A 17,097-nucleotide genomic window follows, 5' to 3' on the forward strand; every position below is an offset into this window, starting at 1 on the left:
AGATCCCGGTACCGGGAGCCGAGCTGGATCCTGGGCTGTGCCAGTTCCCGGTACCGGGAGCGGTGCTGGATCCCCGGGCGGTGCCAGATCCCGGTACCGGGAGCTGCCCTGGATCCCCGGGCTGGGCCAGATCCCGGTACCGGGAGCCGTGCTGGATCCTGGGCTGTGCCAGATCCCGGTACCGGGAGCGGTGCTGGATCCTGGGCTGTGCCAGATCCCGGTACCGGGAGCGGTGCTGGATCCCCGGGCGGTGCCAGATCCCGGTACCGGGAGCGGTGCTGGATCCCCGGGCTGGGCCAAATCCCGGTACCGGGAGCGGTGCTGGATCCCCGGGCTGGGCCAAATCCCGGTACCGGGAGCGGTGCTGGATCCTGGGCTGGGCCAGATCCCGGTACCGGAGAGCGGTGCTGGATCCCCGGGCGGTGCCAGACCCCGGTTTACCGGGAGCCGAGCTGGATCCTGGGCTGTGCCAGATCCCGGTACCGGGAGCTGTGCTGGATCCTGGGCTGTGCCAGATCCCGGTACCGGGAGCGGGGCTGGATCCTGGGCTGTGCCAGATCCCGGTACCGGGAGCCGTGCTGGATCCCCGGGCTGTGCCATGGAGCTGTGCCGGGCCAGATCCCGGTACCGGGAGCCGAGCTGGGTACAGGGGCACCAGCACCGGATCCCGGGCTGTGCCAGGGCGCTGCACCGGGCCGGATACCGGCACCAGGAGCCGTGCCGTGCCGTGCCAGGGCGCTGTGCCGGACAGCAGCGCCGTGTCCCCGTGCCAGGGCCGTGCCCGGTGCCCGTGCCAGGTGGCAGCGCTGTGCCGGGGGTGGTGGGGGAGCCGTTCGGGGTGGCCCTGTTGTGCCAGGCCGTGCCGAGCCGTGCCGAGCCGTGCGGGATGGGGCGGGATGTGGGGCAGGGGACAGGGCCGTGGGGCGGGGGACACGGGGCAGGAGCCCCCGGGGTGCCCGGTGCCCGCGGGCGCAGCGGGGCCGTGTCGGGTCCCGCTGTCCCCGGGGCGCTTTGATCGCGCCGCGGAGCCGAGGCCGCGGCTGCCGCTTTGATGAGGGAATTAATTAATGAGCCGCCGAACACGCGGGCGCCGACACCGGGGGCACGGGGAGCGCCTCGGCCCCGCTCCTGCCTCAGTTTCCCCGCTCCCCGCCCGGGGCGATGCGCGGGTCCCTTGGACGATTTTTTTTTTTGTTTGTTTGTTTGTTTGTTTTTCCTTGACTCGCCCCCCCACTCCTTTTGAATACATGATTTTAGCCACCATCATCGCGAACTGCATCGTCCTGGCGCTGGAGCAGCACCTGCCCGACGAGGACAAGACCCCCATGTCGGAGCGGCTGGTGAGGCGGGCGGGGGGCTCCTGGGAGGGTCCCCCGCACTCCTGGGGGGCTCCGGGGAGGGTCCCCAGCAATCCTGGGGGGCTCCGGGGAGGGTCCCCCGCACCCCTGGGGGGCTCCGGGGAGGGTCCCCGTGCTCCTGGGGGGCTCCGGGGAGGGTCCCCCGCGCTCCTGGGGGGCTCCGGGGAGGGTCCCCCGTGCTCCTGGGGGGCTCCGGGGAGGGTCCCCAGCAATCCTGGGGGGCTCCGGGGAGGGTCCCCAGCACTCCTGGGGGGCTCCGGGGAGGGTCCCCGCACCCCTGGGAGCCGCCCGGGCACCCCCCCTGAGCTTTGGTGGGGATCCCCGGGGGGCTCCGCTCTGGGGGTCCCCAGCCCACCCTGGGGTCCCCGCCGTGTCCCCACAGGTGGGGTGCGGGGGGGGTTGTGGGGCGGGGGGGTGCCAGCCCGCACCTGGCCACGATTCCCAGTTCCCCCCGGACCCGCTCGGCGTCCCAGTTTCCTCCTTACTGGGGAATCTGGGCCACGCCTGGAGCGTCGCCGCCTCCGCCCGGAGCCCCGCGGGGAGGGTCGGAGGGGGCCCGGGGTGGGGAGGGGGGGCAGCGCTGACCCCCCGGTCCCGCGGGGGTTTGGGGCGGGGGCGTCCGGAGGTGGCGGGCGCCCCCCGACCTCCCTGTGCCCCCCGCTCCCAGGACGACACGGAGCCGTATTTCATCGGCATCTTCTGCTTCGAGGCGGGGATCAAGATCATCGCGCTGGGCTTCGCCTTCCACAAAGGCTCCTACCTGCGCAACGGCTGGAACGTCATGGACTTCGTGGTGGTGCTCACGGGGTGAGCCCCGGGAGCCGGAGTGGGGCGGGGGGCGCACCGGGGACACCCCCCGCGGTTTTGGGGGGCCGCTCCCCCGCCCGCGCGTCCCCCCGCGTCCCGTCGTGGCCGTCCCCGTTGTCCCCAGCCGGCGCTGTCACTCAGCGCGTGGCACCGGCACCGGCAGTGCCGCAGGAACCCACCTCGGCCACCCCAGAGACCCCTCCCCAGTCACAGAGACCCCTCACCGGTCACAGAGACCCCTCCCCAGTCACAGAGACCCCTCCCCAGTCATAGAGACCCCTCCTCAGGTCACAGAGACCCCTCCCCAGGTCATAGAGACCGCTCCCAGGTCACAGAGACCCTTCCCCAGGTCATAGAGACCCCTCCCCAGTCACAGAGACCCCTCCCCAGTCACAGAGACCCCTCGCCAGTCACAGAGACCCCTCCCAGGTCATAGAGACCCCCCAGGTCACAGAGACCCCTCCCAGGTCATAGAGACCCCTCCCCAGTCACAGAGACCCTTCCCCAGGTCATAGAGACCCCTCCCCAGTCATAGAGACCCTCCCCAGGTCATAGAGACCGCTCCCAGGTCACAGAGACCCTTCCCCAGGTCATAGAGACCCCTCCCCAGTCACAGAGACCCCTCCCCAGTCACAGAGACCCCTCGCCAGTCACAGAGACCCCTCCCAGGTCATAGAGACCCCCCAGGTCACAGAGACCCCTCCCAGGTCATAGAGACCCCTCCCCAGTCACAGAGACCCCTCCCCAGGTCACAGAGACCCCCACCCGTCACAGAGCCCCCCGTGCCTTGTGCTTCCTCACTGGGGAAACTGAGGCAGGAGGTTTTTTTTTGGGGGGGGGCGCTTTTGGGGTGGCTCTGTAATGGGGGGGTGAATTAATTGCGGTGATTCGGGGGTGGATTAATTGGGGTGAATTAATTGAGGCGATTGGGGGGGGCGTTAAAGGAAAGGGGTGACGGAGGGGGGGATAAATTGGGGGTGAACGGGGGTGCTGGGGTCGCGGGGGGGGTCCAGCTCTGACGGAGGCGGGAGGAGATGATGGATGAGCATCTCCAGCCGGTTGCCGTGACAACAGGGCGCCGTCCGCAGCGCCGGGGCCAGCGCTGAACCCCCGGGGTACACCCGGACCCCCCCCCCCTCTCCTCACACCCCCCTTTTTGGGCACCTCGGGGGCTCCGGGCCCGCTGCTGGCCCCCGGCCGCGACCCCCGGGCCGGGCCCGGCGCTGGCACCAGCCAAAGCCCCGGCAGCGTCGCCGGAAAAGGCTAAAAATAACCGGGAGCTGCCGCCCGCGCTGGCGGCACCGGCTGCCGGCCCCGCGGCACGTGGCCCTGCGGCGGGGACAGGGGGGCTCGTGGGGGCGTGACAGGGACACGGGGCTCGTGGGGGGCTCCTGGGGGTGTGACAGGGACACGGGGCTCGTGGGGGCCACCACGGCATGGCCACAGGCTCCTGGGGGTGTGACAGGGACACGGGGGCTCGTGGGGGGCTCCTGGGGGTGTGTGACAGGGACACGGGGGGTGCTGGGGGTGTGACAGGGACACGGGGCTCGTGGGGGTGTGACAGGGACACGGGGCTCGTGGGGGCCACCACGGCATGGCCACAGGCTCCTGGGGGCGTGACAGGGACACGGGGGCTCGTGGGGGGCTCGTGGGGGTGTGACAGGGACACGGGGGCTCGTGGGGGGCTCCTGGACCTGTGACAGGGACACGGGGCTCGTGAGGGTGTGACAGGGACACGGGGGCTCGTGGGGGTGTGACAGGGACACGGGGCTCGTGGGGGGCTCCTGGGGGTGTGACAGGGACACGGGGGCTCGTGGGGGTGTGACAGGGACACGGGGCTCGTGGGGGGCTCCTGGGGGTGTGACAGGGACACGGGGCTGGCGGGGGTCCGGGGGCTCGTGGATGGGTGACAGAGATTTGGGGATTCACGGTGGCCGGGGTCTCATGGATATGTGACAGAGATTTGGGGGCTCACAGTGGCCAGGGGTTCATGGTTGTGTGGCAGAGATTTGGGGGTTCATGGGAGGCAGGGGCTCATGGATGTGTGACAGAGATTTGGGGGCTCAGGGTGGCCAGGGCTTTGTGGCCATGTGATAAAGATTTGGGGTCTCACGGCTGTGTGACAGATTTGGGGTCTCACGGCTGTGTGACAGAGATTTGGGGGCTCCTGGGGGCCAGGGGCTCACAGCCGTGTGACAGATTTGGGGTCTCACGGCTGTGTGACAGAGATTCGGGGGCTCAGGGTGGCCGGGCGCTGGTTGCCCTGCTCTGGGGACAGGACCTGTGACAGGGACACTGCTCTGACGGTGGCCCCGTCCCGGGGGTCCCTGGCCGTGCCGGTGGCCGTGGCCGCTCTGCTCTGGGGGTGGGGGTCGCGGTTCCCATCTGGGGGTCCCCACAGCCGCTGACCCCTCCGTCCCCCCCCCGCAGCATCCTGGCCTCGGTGGGCTCCCAGTTCGACCTGCGGACACTGCGGGCCGTGCGCGTGCTCCGGCCCCTCAAGCTGGTCTCGGGGATCCCAAGTGAGTGCCGGGGGAGGATTTGGGGGTCCTGGGGGGTGGGAGGGGGGACGGGGGGTTCGCGGCCGCTCAGCCGCCGCTGCCGCAGGTTTACAGGTGGTGCTGAAGTCCATCATGAAGGCGATGATCCCGCTGCTGCAGATCGGGCTCCTGCTCTTCTTCGCGATCCTCATCTTCGCCATCATAGGATTAGAGTTTTATATGGGCAAATTCCACACCACCTGCTTCGACCTGGTCACAGGTGGGGCCGAATCCCGCCCACCCCCCCACCTCGGGGTCCTGTCAAAGCCCCCCCAAATTCCCACAAACCCCCCATAATCCCTGAAAACCTCCCTGAATCCCCCCAAACCTCCCTAAATCCGCCCAAACCTCCCTGAATCCCCCCCAACCCCCCCTGAATCCCCCCAAACCTCCCTGAATCCCCCCCAAACCTCCCTAAATCCCCCCAAACCTCCCTGAATCCCCCCCAAACCTCCCTGAATCCCCCAAACCCCCCCTGAATCCCCCCCCAAACCTCCCTAAATCCCCCCAAACCTCCCTGAATCCCCCCCAAACCCTCCCTAAAGCCCACCAACCCCTCCTCCAGCACCCCCAAACCCTCTCTAACCACCCTTGACTCCTCCTAAATCCCCCTAAACCTCCCTAAATCCCCCAAACCCCCCCTGAATCCCCCCAAACCTCCCTGAATCCCCCCCAAACCTCCCTGAATCCCCCAAACCCCCCTGAATCCCCCCCAACCCCCCCAAATCCACCCAAACCTCCCTGAATCCCCCCCAAACCCCCCTGAATCCCCCAAACCTCCCTGAATTCCCCCTCCAAGTCCCCCAAACCCCCCCTAAAGCCCACCAACCCCTCCTCCAGCACCCCCAAACCCTCTCTAACCACCTCCTGAATCCCCCCAAATTCCCCTAACCACCCCCCCCTCAATCTCCCCCCCTCCCCGCTCCCCTTCGTGCCTCAGTCGGGATCCCGGGGTTGGGGTCCCGGGAGCCGTGGGGAGATGGGATCCTCTGCCCCCTCTGCCCACCCCAAACCCCCCCGGGCCGGCGGCCAGCGCTGGAATTAATTGGAATGTTCTAATTGCCGCTCTCCCTGGACGGAGCCGCGAATTGGCCGCGGTTGTTTCCGTCCGTGGCGCCGGGGGGGAAATTCGGGGAGGGGGCGGGATGTCCCGGGGGGCGCCGTGAGGGGTGGGTTTCAGGCCGCGGGACGCCCCCTCCCCTGCCGGCAGACGAGATCAAGGTGGAGGTCCCGTGCGGGACGGACGAGCCGGCGCGGATCTGCCCCAACGGCACCAAGTGCAAGAAGTACTGGGAAGGGCCCAACTACGGCATCACGCAGTTCGACAACATCCTCTTCGCCGTGCTCACCGTCTTCCAGTGCATCACCATGGAAGGGTGGACCGACCTCCTCTACTATGTGAGGGCCTGGGCCCGCCCGGCACGCTCCTCTCCCCGCCCGGTGCCCGGCTCCGTGCTGCCCGCTGCTGCCCGGTGCTCATCTGGTGTTCACCCAGTGCTTCCCGGTGCTGCCCGGTGCTGCCCGGTGCTGCCCGGTGCTCGTCCGGTGCTCATCTGGTGTTCACCCGGTGCTGCTTGGTGCTGCCCAGTGCTGCCCCGTGCTGCCCGGTGCTCATCCGGTGCTTCCCGGTGCTTCCTGGGGCTGCCCGGTGCTTCCCAGTGCCCACCCAGTGGTGCTCGGTGCTCCCCTGTGCCCACCCGGTCCTGCCCGGTGCTCATCCGGTGCTGCCCGGTGCTTCCTGGGGCTGCCCGGTGCTCATCCGGTGCCCACCCGGTGCTTCCTGGTGCTTCCCGGTGCTGCCCCGTGCCCATCCGGTGCTGCTCGGTGCCCACCCTGTGCCTGCCGGTGCTCATCCCGTGTTCACCGGGTGCTTCCCAGTGCCCACTCGGTGCCCCCCCGGTGCCCCCCGGTGCTTCCCGGTGCCCCCCGTCCCCTCCTTCCCCCTCCGAAGCCCCCCCTCCCGTGTCCGTCCCCTCCTGTCCCCCCCAACTCCGTGTCCTCCCCTGGGACCCCCCCACGTGACCCTCCTGGGACCCCCCCCCCCAAAAAAAACCCACCCCGAAATTCCCCTCCGCAGAGCAACGACGCCTCAGGGAACACTTGGAACTGGCTGTACTTCATCCCCCTCATCATCATCGGCTCCTTTTTATGCTCAACCTCGTGCTGGGGGTCCTGTCCGGGTGAGGGGCTCGGGGGGGCTCGGGGGGGATCTGGGGGGCTTTGGGGGGTTTTGGGGGGCTTTGGGGGATCTGGGGGGGCTCTGGGGGGGCTCGGGGGGGCTCTGGGGGGCTTTGGGGGGCTTTGGGGGGATCTGGGGGGATCTGGGGGGGCTCTGGGGGGATCTGGGGGGCCTCTGGGGGGCCTTGGGGGGCTTTGGGGGGGCTCTGGGGGGATCTGGGGGGCCTCTGGGGGGCTTTGGGGGGCTTTGGGGGGATCTGGGGGGATCTGGGGGGGCTCTGGGGGGCTTTGGGGGGCTTTGAGGGGCTTTGGGGGGGCTCTGGGGGGATCTGGGGGGCTCTGGGGGGCTTTGGGTGGCTTCTGGGGGGGCTCTGGAGGGGCTCGGGGGGGCTCAGGGGGGCTCTGGGGTGGCTCTGGGGGTCTCGGGGGGTCCCCGCTGCCGGGGCTGAGCTCGGGAGGGCTCTGGGGGCTCTGGGGGTCTCGGGGGGCTCTGGGGGGCCCTCTGATGGCTCTGGGGGGCTCTGGGGGTCTCGGGGGGAGCTCTGGGGGGGCTCTGGGGTAGTCCGGGGGGCTCTGGGGGTCTCGGGGGGCTCTGGGGGGGCTCTTGGGGGTCTCGGGGGGTCCCCGCTGCCGGAGCTGAGCTCGGGGGGCTCCGCAGGGAGTTTGCCAAAGAGCGGGAGCGGGTGGAGAACCGCCGGGCGTTCCTCAAGCTGCGGCGGCAGCAGCAGATCGAGCGGGAGCTCAACGGATACATGGAGTGGATCTCCAAGGCGGGTGAGCGCCGCGACCCCCCCCAAAATAAAATAAAATCCGCCCCCCCCCCAAATCCCCCTCCCCGAAATCCCCCTCCCACTTGGAGCAGATCCTCCCCAAAGAGAGCCCCCGAATCCTCCTGGGCCCCCCCCGGATCCCCCTCCAAAAACCCCCGAAACCTCCCCAGGTGTCCTCCAGCGCGCTCAGGGGATTTCTGGGATCCCCCCGAATGCCTCCCCAAATTTCCTATGGGACCCCCAAATCCTCCCCAATTTCCTATAGGACCCCCCAAAACCTCCCCAAATTTCCTATGGGACCCCCAAATCCTGCCAGCCTTCCCCTGGGATCCCCCAAATCCTCCCAAATTTCCTATGGGACCCCTAAACCCTCCCCAAATTTCCTATGGGACCCCCAAATCCTGCCAACTTTCCCCTGGGGTCCCCCAAACCCTCCCAAATTTTCCCCTGGGGTCCCCCCAAACCCTCTGAACCCCCTCCCAACGCATCCCACCCCTCCCCAACCCCTTCCAGGACCTCCAACCACCCTCCAAGGACCCCTAAAGCCCCCCAAATCCCTGAAGCCCCTGGATCCCTGAAGGCCCCCAAATCCCTGAAGCCCCCCGATCCCTGAAGCCCCCCAAATCCCTGAAGCCCCCCAATCCCTGAAGCCCCCCAAATCCCTGAAGCCCCCCGATCCCTGAAGCCCCCCTCAACCCCGCTCCCAGCCCTCTCCGAACCCTTTTAACCCCCCCAAAGACCCCGCAGCCCCCCACCCCCCAGCTCTCCCAGAGGGGTTCCCAACCCCTCTCTGAGCCCCCCCAAACCCCCCCAAGCCCCCCAAACCCCCCCGAGCCCCCCTGAGCCCCCCGCTTTCCCTCAGAAGAGGTGATCCTGGCCGAGGACGAGCCCGAGGCCGAGCCCCGGCGCCCTTTCGATGGTAAGTGCGGGACACCCCCGAGCCCCCCACCCGAGCCCCCCACCCCAGACCCCCGGGGCGCAGCGGGGACCCCCCCGCTGACGGCCGCCCCCCTGTGCCCCCCCCCTGCGGGAGCTCTCCGGAGGGCCACCAGCAAGAGGAGCAAGACGGACCTGCTGAGCCCCGAGGAGGGCGAGGAGCAGCTGGGGACATCGCCGCCATGGGTGGGCGACGGGGACACGGGGGGGGGGGGGGGTCCCAAGGGGGGGTTGGGGTGGGGAGGGGGTCCCAGGGGGGGTTTGGGGTGGGGGGGGAACAGGGGGTGGTTTGGGGATGGCCTGGGGTGACACAGGGACAGCCTGGGGTGACACGGGGATGATTTGGGGTGACACAGGGATGGGTTTAGGGGGTGGCAGGTGACACGGGTGACACAGGGACAGCACTGGGTGACACAGGGATGGGTTTGGGGGGTGGCAGGTGACACAGGTGACATGGGGACAGCGCTGGGTGACACAGGGATGGGTTTGGGGCATGGGTGGGTGACACAGGGACAGCCCGTGGTGACACGGGGATGGGTTTAGGGGCTGGTGGGTGACACAGGGATGATTTGGGGCGTGGGTGGGTGGCACAGGGGACAGCCCGTGGTGACACAGGGATGGGTTTGGGGGTGGCAGGTGACACGGGTGACACAGGGACAGCACTGGGTGACACAGGGGTGGGTTTGGGGCCTGGTGGGTGGCACAGGGATGATTTGGGGTGTGGGTGGGTGACACAGGGATGGGTTTGGGGCGTGGGTGGGTGACACAGGGATGATTTGGGGCGTGGGTGGGTGACACAGGGGACAGCCCGTGGTGACACAGGGGTGGGTTTAGGGGGTGGCAGGTGACACGGGTGGCACAGGGGACAGCCTGTGGTGACACAGGGGTGGGTTTGGGGCGTGGGTGGGTGACACAGGGATGATTTGGGGCGTGGGTGGGTGGCACAGGGGACAGCCCGTGGTGACACGCCAGGCCCCCGGCGGCGGGGGGGGGGTCTCCGCAGGGTCCCCCTTCGCCCGTGCCAGCCTCAAAAGTGCCAAGCTGGAGAACGCCACCTTCTTCCACAAGCGGGAGCGGCGGATGCGCTTCCACATCCGGCGGATGGTGAAAACTCAGGCCTTCTACTGGACCGTGCTGAGTCTGGTAGCCCTCAACACCCTGTGTGTTGCTATCGTTCACTACGACCAGCCAGATTGGCTTTCCGACTTCCTCTGTGAGTGCCGGCCCCAGACCCCCGGGGACCCCCGGGGACCCCGAACCTCCCGCCAGAGCACCCCTGGAGATACCCAGAGAGACCCAGAGAGAGAGACACCCAGAGACACCCAGAGACCCCAGAGACACCCAGAGACCCCCGAACCTCCCGCCAGAGCACCCCTGGAGACCCCCAGAGACCCCCAGAGACACCCAGAGACACCCAGAGACCCCCGAACCTCCCACCAGAGCACCCCTGGAGACCCCCGGGGACCCCCGAACCTCCCGCCAGAGCACCCCTGGAGACCCCCAGAGACACCCAGAGACACCCAGAGACCCCCAGAGACACCCAGAGACCCTCAAACCTCCCCTGGAGACACCCAGAGACCCCCAAACCTCCCACCAGAGCACCCCTGGAGACCCCCAGAGACCCTCAGAGACACCCAGAGACACCCAGAGACCCCTGAACCTCCCGCCAGAGCACCCCTGGAGACCCCCAGAGACCCCTAGAGACCTTTAGAGACCCCCAAACCTCCCTTGGAGCACCCCCCGAGATCCCCAGAGACCCCCAAACCTTCCCCCCAGAGCCACCTAGAGACCCCCAAACCTCCCCTGGAGACCCCCAGAGACCACCACACCTTCACCCAGAGCCCCCCCCCGAGCCTCCCTAAACCTCCCCCTAGAGCCCTTTGGAGACCCCTGGAGACCCCAAACCACCTCCAGAGCCCCCCAGAGACCCCCCAAACCTCCCCCAGAACCCTCCAGAGCCTCCCCAAGACCCCCAGAGCCCCCTGGACCCCTCCAGCTCCTGGACACCCCCTCAGCTTTTGGGACCCCCCCCCCCCCAATCTCCCGGGATTTCCCAGCCCCACGCGAGCCCCGGGACCCCCGGATCGCCCCCCCCTCACCGCTGGGCCCCCCCCTCTCTCCCCAGACTATGCAGAATTCATTTTCTTGGGACTCTTTATGTCCGAAATGTTTATAAAAATGTACGGGCTGGGGACGCGGCCTTACTTCCACTCGTCCTTCAACTGCTTCGACTGTGCCGTGAGCGCCGGGACGGGAAAAAGGGGAAAACGGGAAAAGGGGAAAAGGGGAAAATGGGAAATGGGATGGGAAAATGGGATGGGAAAACGGGAAAACGGGAAAATGGGAAATGGGATAATGGGATAATGGGAGAAACGGGATAACAGGCTGGAAAAATGGGGTGGGAAAATGGATAATGGGGTGGGATAACGGGATCAGTGGGGTCAATGGGATGGGATAGTGGGGTTGGGATTATGGGATAACGGGGTGGGATAATGGGATAATGGATCAATGGGATGGGATCAGTGGGGTGGGATGGGATCAGTGGGATGGGAACAGTGGGACGGGATGGGATCAGTGGGGCGGGATGGGATCAGTGGATGGGATCAGTGGGATGGGATCGGTGGGATGGGATCAGTGGGGTGGGATGGGATCAGTGGGGTGGGATGGGATCAGTGGGGTGGGATCAGTGGGATGGGATGGGATCAGTAGATGGGATCAGTGGGGCGGGATGGGATCAGTGGATGGGATCATTGGGGCGGGATGGGATCAGTGGATGGGATCAGTGGGGCGGGATGGGATCAGTGGGGTGGGATGGGATCAGTGGGACAGGATGGGGTCAGTGGATGGGATCAGTGGGGTGGGATGGGATCAGTGGGACAGGATGGGGTCAGTGGATGGGATCAGTGGGGTGGGATGGGATCAGTGGATGGGATCAGTGGATGGGATCAGTGGATGGGATCAGTGGGGTGGGATCCAATGCCACCCCCCCCGCCCCTCTCCCAGGTTATCATCGAAGCATCTTCGAGGTGATCTGGGCTGTTGTGAAGCCGGGAACATCCTTCGGGATCAGCGTGCTGCGAGCTCTCAGGTTACTGCGCATCTTCAAAGTCACCAAGTGAGTCCCACGTCCCCCCCCCCGTGTCCCCCCGTGTCCCCCACGCCCCCCACGCCCCCCACGCCCCACCACCCGGCGCTCTCCCCGCAGGTACTGGGCTTCCCTGCGGAACCTGGTGGTGTCCCTGCTGAACTCCATGAAATCCATCATCAGCCTCCTCTTCCTCCTCTTCCTCTTCATCGTCGTCTTCGCCCTTTTGGGGATGCAGCTCTTCGGGGGACAGTGAGTGACCGGGGTCGGGGGGGGCGGGGGGGGGGGGAAACGGGGGTCCCCCGGGATGTTCCCCCCCCAACCCCACCCCGGTTCCCAGAGTGGGGCAGGGGGCGGGGGGGGGTCTCCGTGCCCCCCCCAGGTCCCTGCTTGGGGGGGGGGGGCGGCACCTGGTGCTGGTGGGGCTCCCACCGCTGCCCCCCCCCCTTCCCGAAACTCCCCCAGGTTCAATTTTGACGACGGGACCCTCCCACCAATTTCGACACTTTCCCAGCAGCAATAATGACGGTGTTTCAGGTAGGCCCCACTCCCGGGGCGGGGGTCCCCAGGGGGCCCGGGGGAGGGTTCCCCACTGCCCCCAGGGCTCCTCGTTCCCCCCCCCACCCCAGATCCTGACGGGAGAAGACTGGAACGCGGTGATGTACGACGGGATCAAATCTCAGGGCGGCGTCAAGGGCGGGATGGTTTTCTCCGTCTACTTCATCGTCCTCACCCTCTTTGGCAACTGTATTCTGGGGGTCCCGGGGGGGGTCCCGGGGGTCTCAAGGAGGGGGTCTCGGGAGGGGAGGAGCTGCCCTGGCCCCGGTTTTGCCTTGACACCACTCCCAGACACCCTCCTGAACGTCTTCTTGGCCATCGCTGTGGACAACCTGGCCAACGCGCAGGAGCTCACCAAGGTCGGGGGTCCGGGGGGGCTTTGGAGGGTCCGGGGAGGGGGTCTGGGGTCCCTGGGGGTCCCTGGGAGCCAGGCTGGACGCGGTGCCGGCGCTCCGCAGGACGAGCAGGAGGAGGAGGAAGCCGCCAACCAGAAGCTGGCGCTGCAGAAGGCGAAGGAGGTGGCCGAGGTCAGCCCGCTGTCCGCAGCCAACATGTCCGTCACCATGTGAGTGTCCGGAGCCCGCCGGCGGCGCCAGGACCCGTCCTCGGGTCCGTCCCCGGGTCTGCCCTGGCTCCGTCCTAGGGTCCATCCCTGCTAGATCCCTGACCATCCCTGCTCCATCCCGGCTCCATCCCGGCTCCATCCCGGCTCCATCCCGGCTCCTTCCTCAGCTCCATCCCGGCTCCATCTTGGCTCCATCCCAGCTCCATCCCTGGATCCATCCCGGCTCCATCCCGGCTCCATCCCTGGATCCACCGTGGCTCCATCCTGGCTCCATCTCAGCTCCATCCCTGGATCCATCCCAGCTCCATCCCTGGATCCATCCCGGCTCTTATCCCTGGCTCCATCCCTGCTCCAATCCCGGCTCCATCCCAGCTCTATCCCGGCTCCATCCTGTCTCGTTCCTCAGCTCCATCCGGGCTCCATCCCGTCTCCATCCCGTCTCCATCCCGGCTTCATCCGGGCTCCATCTTGGCTCCATCCCTGCTCCAATCCCGGCTCCATCCCAGCTCCATTCCCTGCTCCATCCCGGCTCCATCCCGGCTCCATCCCTGGATCCATCCCAGCTCCATCCCTGGCTCCATCCTGTCTCGTTCCTCAACTCCATCCGGGCTCCATCCCTGCTCCAATCCCAGCTCCATCCCGTCTCCTTCCTCAACTCCATCCCGGCTCCATCCCTGGATCCACCCTGGCTCCAATCCCGGCTCCACCCCGGCTCCTTCCTCAGATCCATCCCTGCTCTAATCCCGGCTCCATCCTGTCTCGTTCCTCAGCTCCATCCGGGCTCCATCCGGGCTCCATCCGGGTTCCATCCCAGCTCCATCCCTGCTCCATCCCGGCTCCATCCCGGCTCCATCCCTGCTCCATCCCAGCTCCATTCCCTGCTCCATCCCGGCTCCATCTCAGCTCCATCCCGGCTCCATCCCTGCACCATTCCCTGCACCATTCCCTGCTCCATCCCGGCTCCATCCCGGCTCCATCCCGGCTCCATCCCGGCTCCATCCCAGCTCCATCCCGGCTCCATCCCGGCTCCTTCCTCAGCTCCATCCCAGCTCCAATCCAGCTCCAATCCCTGCTCCAATCCCAGCTCCATCCGGGCTCCATCCCGGCTCCATCCCATCCCCGCCCTCTCCTCCGCCCCGTCCCCATCCCGATCCCTCCCTGACCCCGACCCCTCCCGACCCTCCCCACTCCCTCCTCCCCGCTCGTGTCCCGCAGGAAGGAGCAGCAGAAGAACCAGAAATCCTCCAAGTCGGTGTGGGAGCAGCGCACCAGCGAGCTGCGGAAGCAGAACCTGCTGGCCAGCCGCGAGGCGCTCTACAGCGAGCTGGACCCCGGGAGCGCTGGAAGGTGCCCTACGCCCGCCACCTGCGCCCGGACATGAAGACCCACCTGGACCGGCCCCTGGTGGTGGACCCGCAGGAGAACCGCAACAACAACACCAACAAAACCCGTCCCGGCGATCCGCCCCAGCCCGAGCCCCGCTTCGGGCCGCTGCGGGCCGAGGAGCTGCGGCGGCAGCAGCAGCAGCAGCAGCGTTACCCCGAGCGCGGCGGCGGCGGCGGCCCCCGGCCCGGGGAACCCTCGGCGCCCCCCGGGAGCCGCCGGCCCCGCAGCGGCAGCCGCGAACCGGAGCGGGAGCCCAGCCAGGAGCGCGGCTACGGCGAGGGAGAGCGGCCCAAGGGGCGGCACCGCAGCCGCGACGCCGCGCCGGGTTCCCCGCCCGAACGCGAGCACCGGAGGCAACCGCGGGCACCGGAGGGGGACGGAGGAGGGAGAGGAGGGAGCCAGGCCCGAGCGGCGGCCGCGGCACCGGGACGGGGGAGGCCGCCGAGGGCAGAGGGAGACGGGGAGCAGCAGCAGCAGCACGGGGACGGCGAGCGGCGGAGGAGGCACCGGCACGGAGCCCCGCCCGGCTACGACGGAGAGGGCAGGAGGGAGGACAAGGAGCGGCGGCACCGGCGGAGGAGGTGAGGGCGCGGGAGGGATCCTCCTGGGGATGGTGGGATCCTCCTGGAGGTGATAGGAGCCTCCTGGGGATGGTGGGATCCTCCTGGAGATGGTGGGAGCCTCCTGGGGATGGTGGGATCCTCCTGGAGATGGTGGGATCCTCCTGGAGGTGGTGGGATCCTCCTGGGCATGGTGGGAGCCTCCTGGGGATGGTGGGACCCTCCTGGAGATGGTGGGAGCCTCCTGGAGGTGGTGGATCCTCCTGGATATACTGGGATCCTCCTGGGGATGGTGGGAGCCTCCTGGAGATGGTGGGAGCCTCCTGGAGGTGGTGGGATCCTCCTGGATATACTGGGATCCTCCTGGAGATGGTGGGAGCCTCCTGGAGCTGGTGGGATCCTCCTGGGGATGGTGGGATCCTCCTGGAGGTGATAGGAGCCTCCTGGGGATGGTGGGATCCTCCTGGAGATACTGGGATCCTCCTGGAGATGGTGGGATCCTCCTGGAGATGGTGGGATCCTCCTGGGGATGGTGGGATCCTCCTGGAGGTGATAGGAGCCTCCTGGGGATGGTGGGATCCTCCTGGAGATGGTGGGATCCTCCTGGAGATGGTGGGATCCTCCTGGAGGTGGTGGGATCCTCCTGGGCATGGTGGGAGCCTCCTGGGGATGGTGGGATCCTCCTGGATATACTGGGATCCTCCTGGGGATGGTGGGATCCTCCTGGAGATGGTGGGAGCCTCCTGGAGGTGGTGGGATCCTCCTGGAGATGGTGGGACACTCCTGGAGATGGTGGGATCCTCCTGGATATACTGGGATCCTCCTGGAGGTGGTGGGAGCCTCCTGGAGATGGTGGGATCCTCCTGGGGATGGTGGGATCCTCCTGGATATACTGGGATCCTCCTGGGGATGGTGGGATCCTCCTGGAGATGGTGGGAGCCTCCTGGAGGTGGTGGGATCCTCCTGGAGATGGTGGGACACTCCTGGAGATGGTGGGATCCTCCTGGATATACTGGGATCCTCCTGGAGGTGGTGGGAGCCTCCTGGAGATGGTGGGATCCTCCTGGGGATGGTGGGATCCTCCTGGAGGTGGGGGAATCCTCCTGGAGCTGGTGGGACACTCCTGGAGATGGTGGGATCCTCTTGGGGATGGTGGGATCCACTTGGGGATGGTGGGATCCTCCTGGAGGTGGTGGGACACTCCTGGAGGTAGTGGGACACTCCTGGGGATGGTGGGACACTCCAGGGGATGGTGGGATCCTCCTGGAGATGGTGGGATCTTCCTGGAGGTGGTGGGATCCTCCTGGGGATGGTGGGATCTTCCTGGAGATGGTGGGACCCTCCCGGAGCTGCTGGGACCCCCCGGCACTGCCGCCCCCCACCCCGGATCAGGCGGGACCCTCCGAGCAGCGGCCGCTCCGGCTCCCAAGAGAGAACCCAGCCTCTCTGGGCTCTCCCGGCTCCCCGGAGCGCTTTTTGGGGCTCCGGGGGTTCCTCTCTGAGCCCAGCCCCACCACCGCAGGGAGCCGCAGCCGCCCCCGGCGCCGTCGGGCCCCACGCTCTCCACCACCCGCCCCATCCAGCAGGAGCCCGGCCGCCGGGAGCCGCCCGTGCCCGAGGACATGGACAACGTGAAGAACAACAAGCTGGCCACGGCCGAGCCCCCCGCGCCCCCGGCCCTGGGCAACCACTGCCCCTCCTCCGGCCCCCAGCGCCGGCGCTGCCCCCCACCACCGACCCCGCGCCCCCGAGGGCGGCCCGGGTGGTGGCCAAGCCCCCCAACAACCCCTCCAAGGGAGGGGGCAAACCGGAGCACACGGCCGTGGACATCCCACCGCCCTTCCCGGCGCCCCCCAGCAACGCCCTGGTCCAAGGTGGGGCTCCGGGGGCGTTTGGGGGGGTGAGGGTGGTCTGGGGGATTTTTTGGGGTGGGGGTCCCTGACGGCGCTGTCCCACCCCTCAGTGAACAGGAACGCCAACCCCGAGCCGCTGCCCCCGCAAGGAGGAGGAGGAGAAGAAGGAGGAGGAAGGCGACGGGCAGGAGGACGAGAACGGCCCCAAGCCCATGGTGCCCTACAGCTCCATGTTCATCCTGTCCACCACCAACCCGTGAGCGCGGCGGGGGGCACGGGCGGGGGTCCCGGGGGGGTCCTGGGGGGGGTTCAGGGGCGTCCCGGGGGGGTTCAGGGGTGTCCCGGGGGGGTCCCGGGGGGTTCAGGGGGGTCCCTGGTGGGTTCCAGGGGGTCCCGGGGGGTTCAGAGGGTTCCTGGGGGGGGGTCCTGGGGGATTCAGGGGGATTCCGGGGGGGTTCAGGGGGGTTCCAGGGGGGGTTCAGGGGGGTTTCCAGGGGGTTC

At 68.0% G+C, this 17,097-nt stretch overlaps 1 protein-coding gene across 1 annotated transcript in view; it reads left to right on the top strand.

Annotated features, from left to right (window-relative positions):
• The window catches only part of CACNA1A (calcium voltage-gated channel subunit alpha1 A), a 41,561-nt gene that overhangs the window by 2,403 nt on the left and 22,061 nt on the right, over positions 1-17,097 (top strand). The window contains 28 exon segments of the mRNA XM_058419160.1: positions 1,234-1,340; positions 2,026-2,165; positions 4,596-4,687; positions 4,773-4,925; positions 5,916-6,103; positions 6,783-6,846; positions 6,849-6,885; positions 7,542-7,657; positions 8,516-8,572; positions 8,687-8,755; positions 8,758-8,775; positions 9,593-9,802; positions 10,715-10,837; positions 11,602-11,704; positions 11,795-11,926; positions 12,140-12,156; positions 12,159-12,211; positions 12,304-12,421; positions 12,524-12,591; positions 12,691-12,797; positions 14,013-14,128; positions 14,131-14,537; positions 14,539-14,614; positions 14,617-14,764; positions 16,266-16,454; positions 16,496-16,617; positions 16,707-16,735; positions 16,737-16,852. Of these exon segments, the coding sequence (XP_058275143.1) occupies positions 1,234-1,340; positions 2,026-2,165; positions 4,596-4,687; positions 4,773-4,925; positions 5,916-6,103; positions 6,783-6,846; positions 6,849-6,885; positions 7,542-7,657; positions 8,516-8,572; positions 8,687-8,755; positions 8,758-8,775; positions 9,593-9,802; positions 10,715-10,837; positions 11,602-11,704; positions 11,795-11,926; positions 12,140-12,156; positions 12,159-12,211; positions 12,304-12,421; positions 12,524-12,591; positions 12,691-12,797; positions 14,013-14,128; positions 14,131-14,537; positions 14,539-14,614; positions 14,617-14,764; positions 16,266-16,454; positions 16,496-16,617; positions 16,707-16,735; positions 16,737-16,852 (3,175 nt within the window).

The sequence above is a fragment of the Hirundo rustica genome, unplaced genomic scaffold, assembly GCF_015227805.2.
Source record: "Hirundo rustica isolate bHirRus1 unplaced genomic scaffold, bHirRus1.pri.v3 unplaced_BUSCO_368798at7742, whole genome shotgun sequence".
Lineage (NCBI taxonomy): Eukaryota > Metazoa > Chordata > Aves > Passeriformes > Hirundinidae > Hirundo > Hirundo rustica.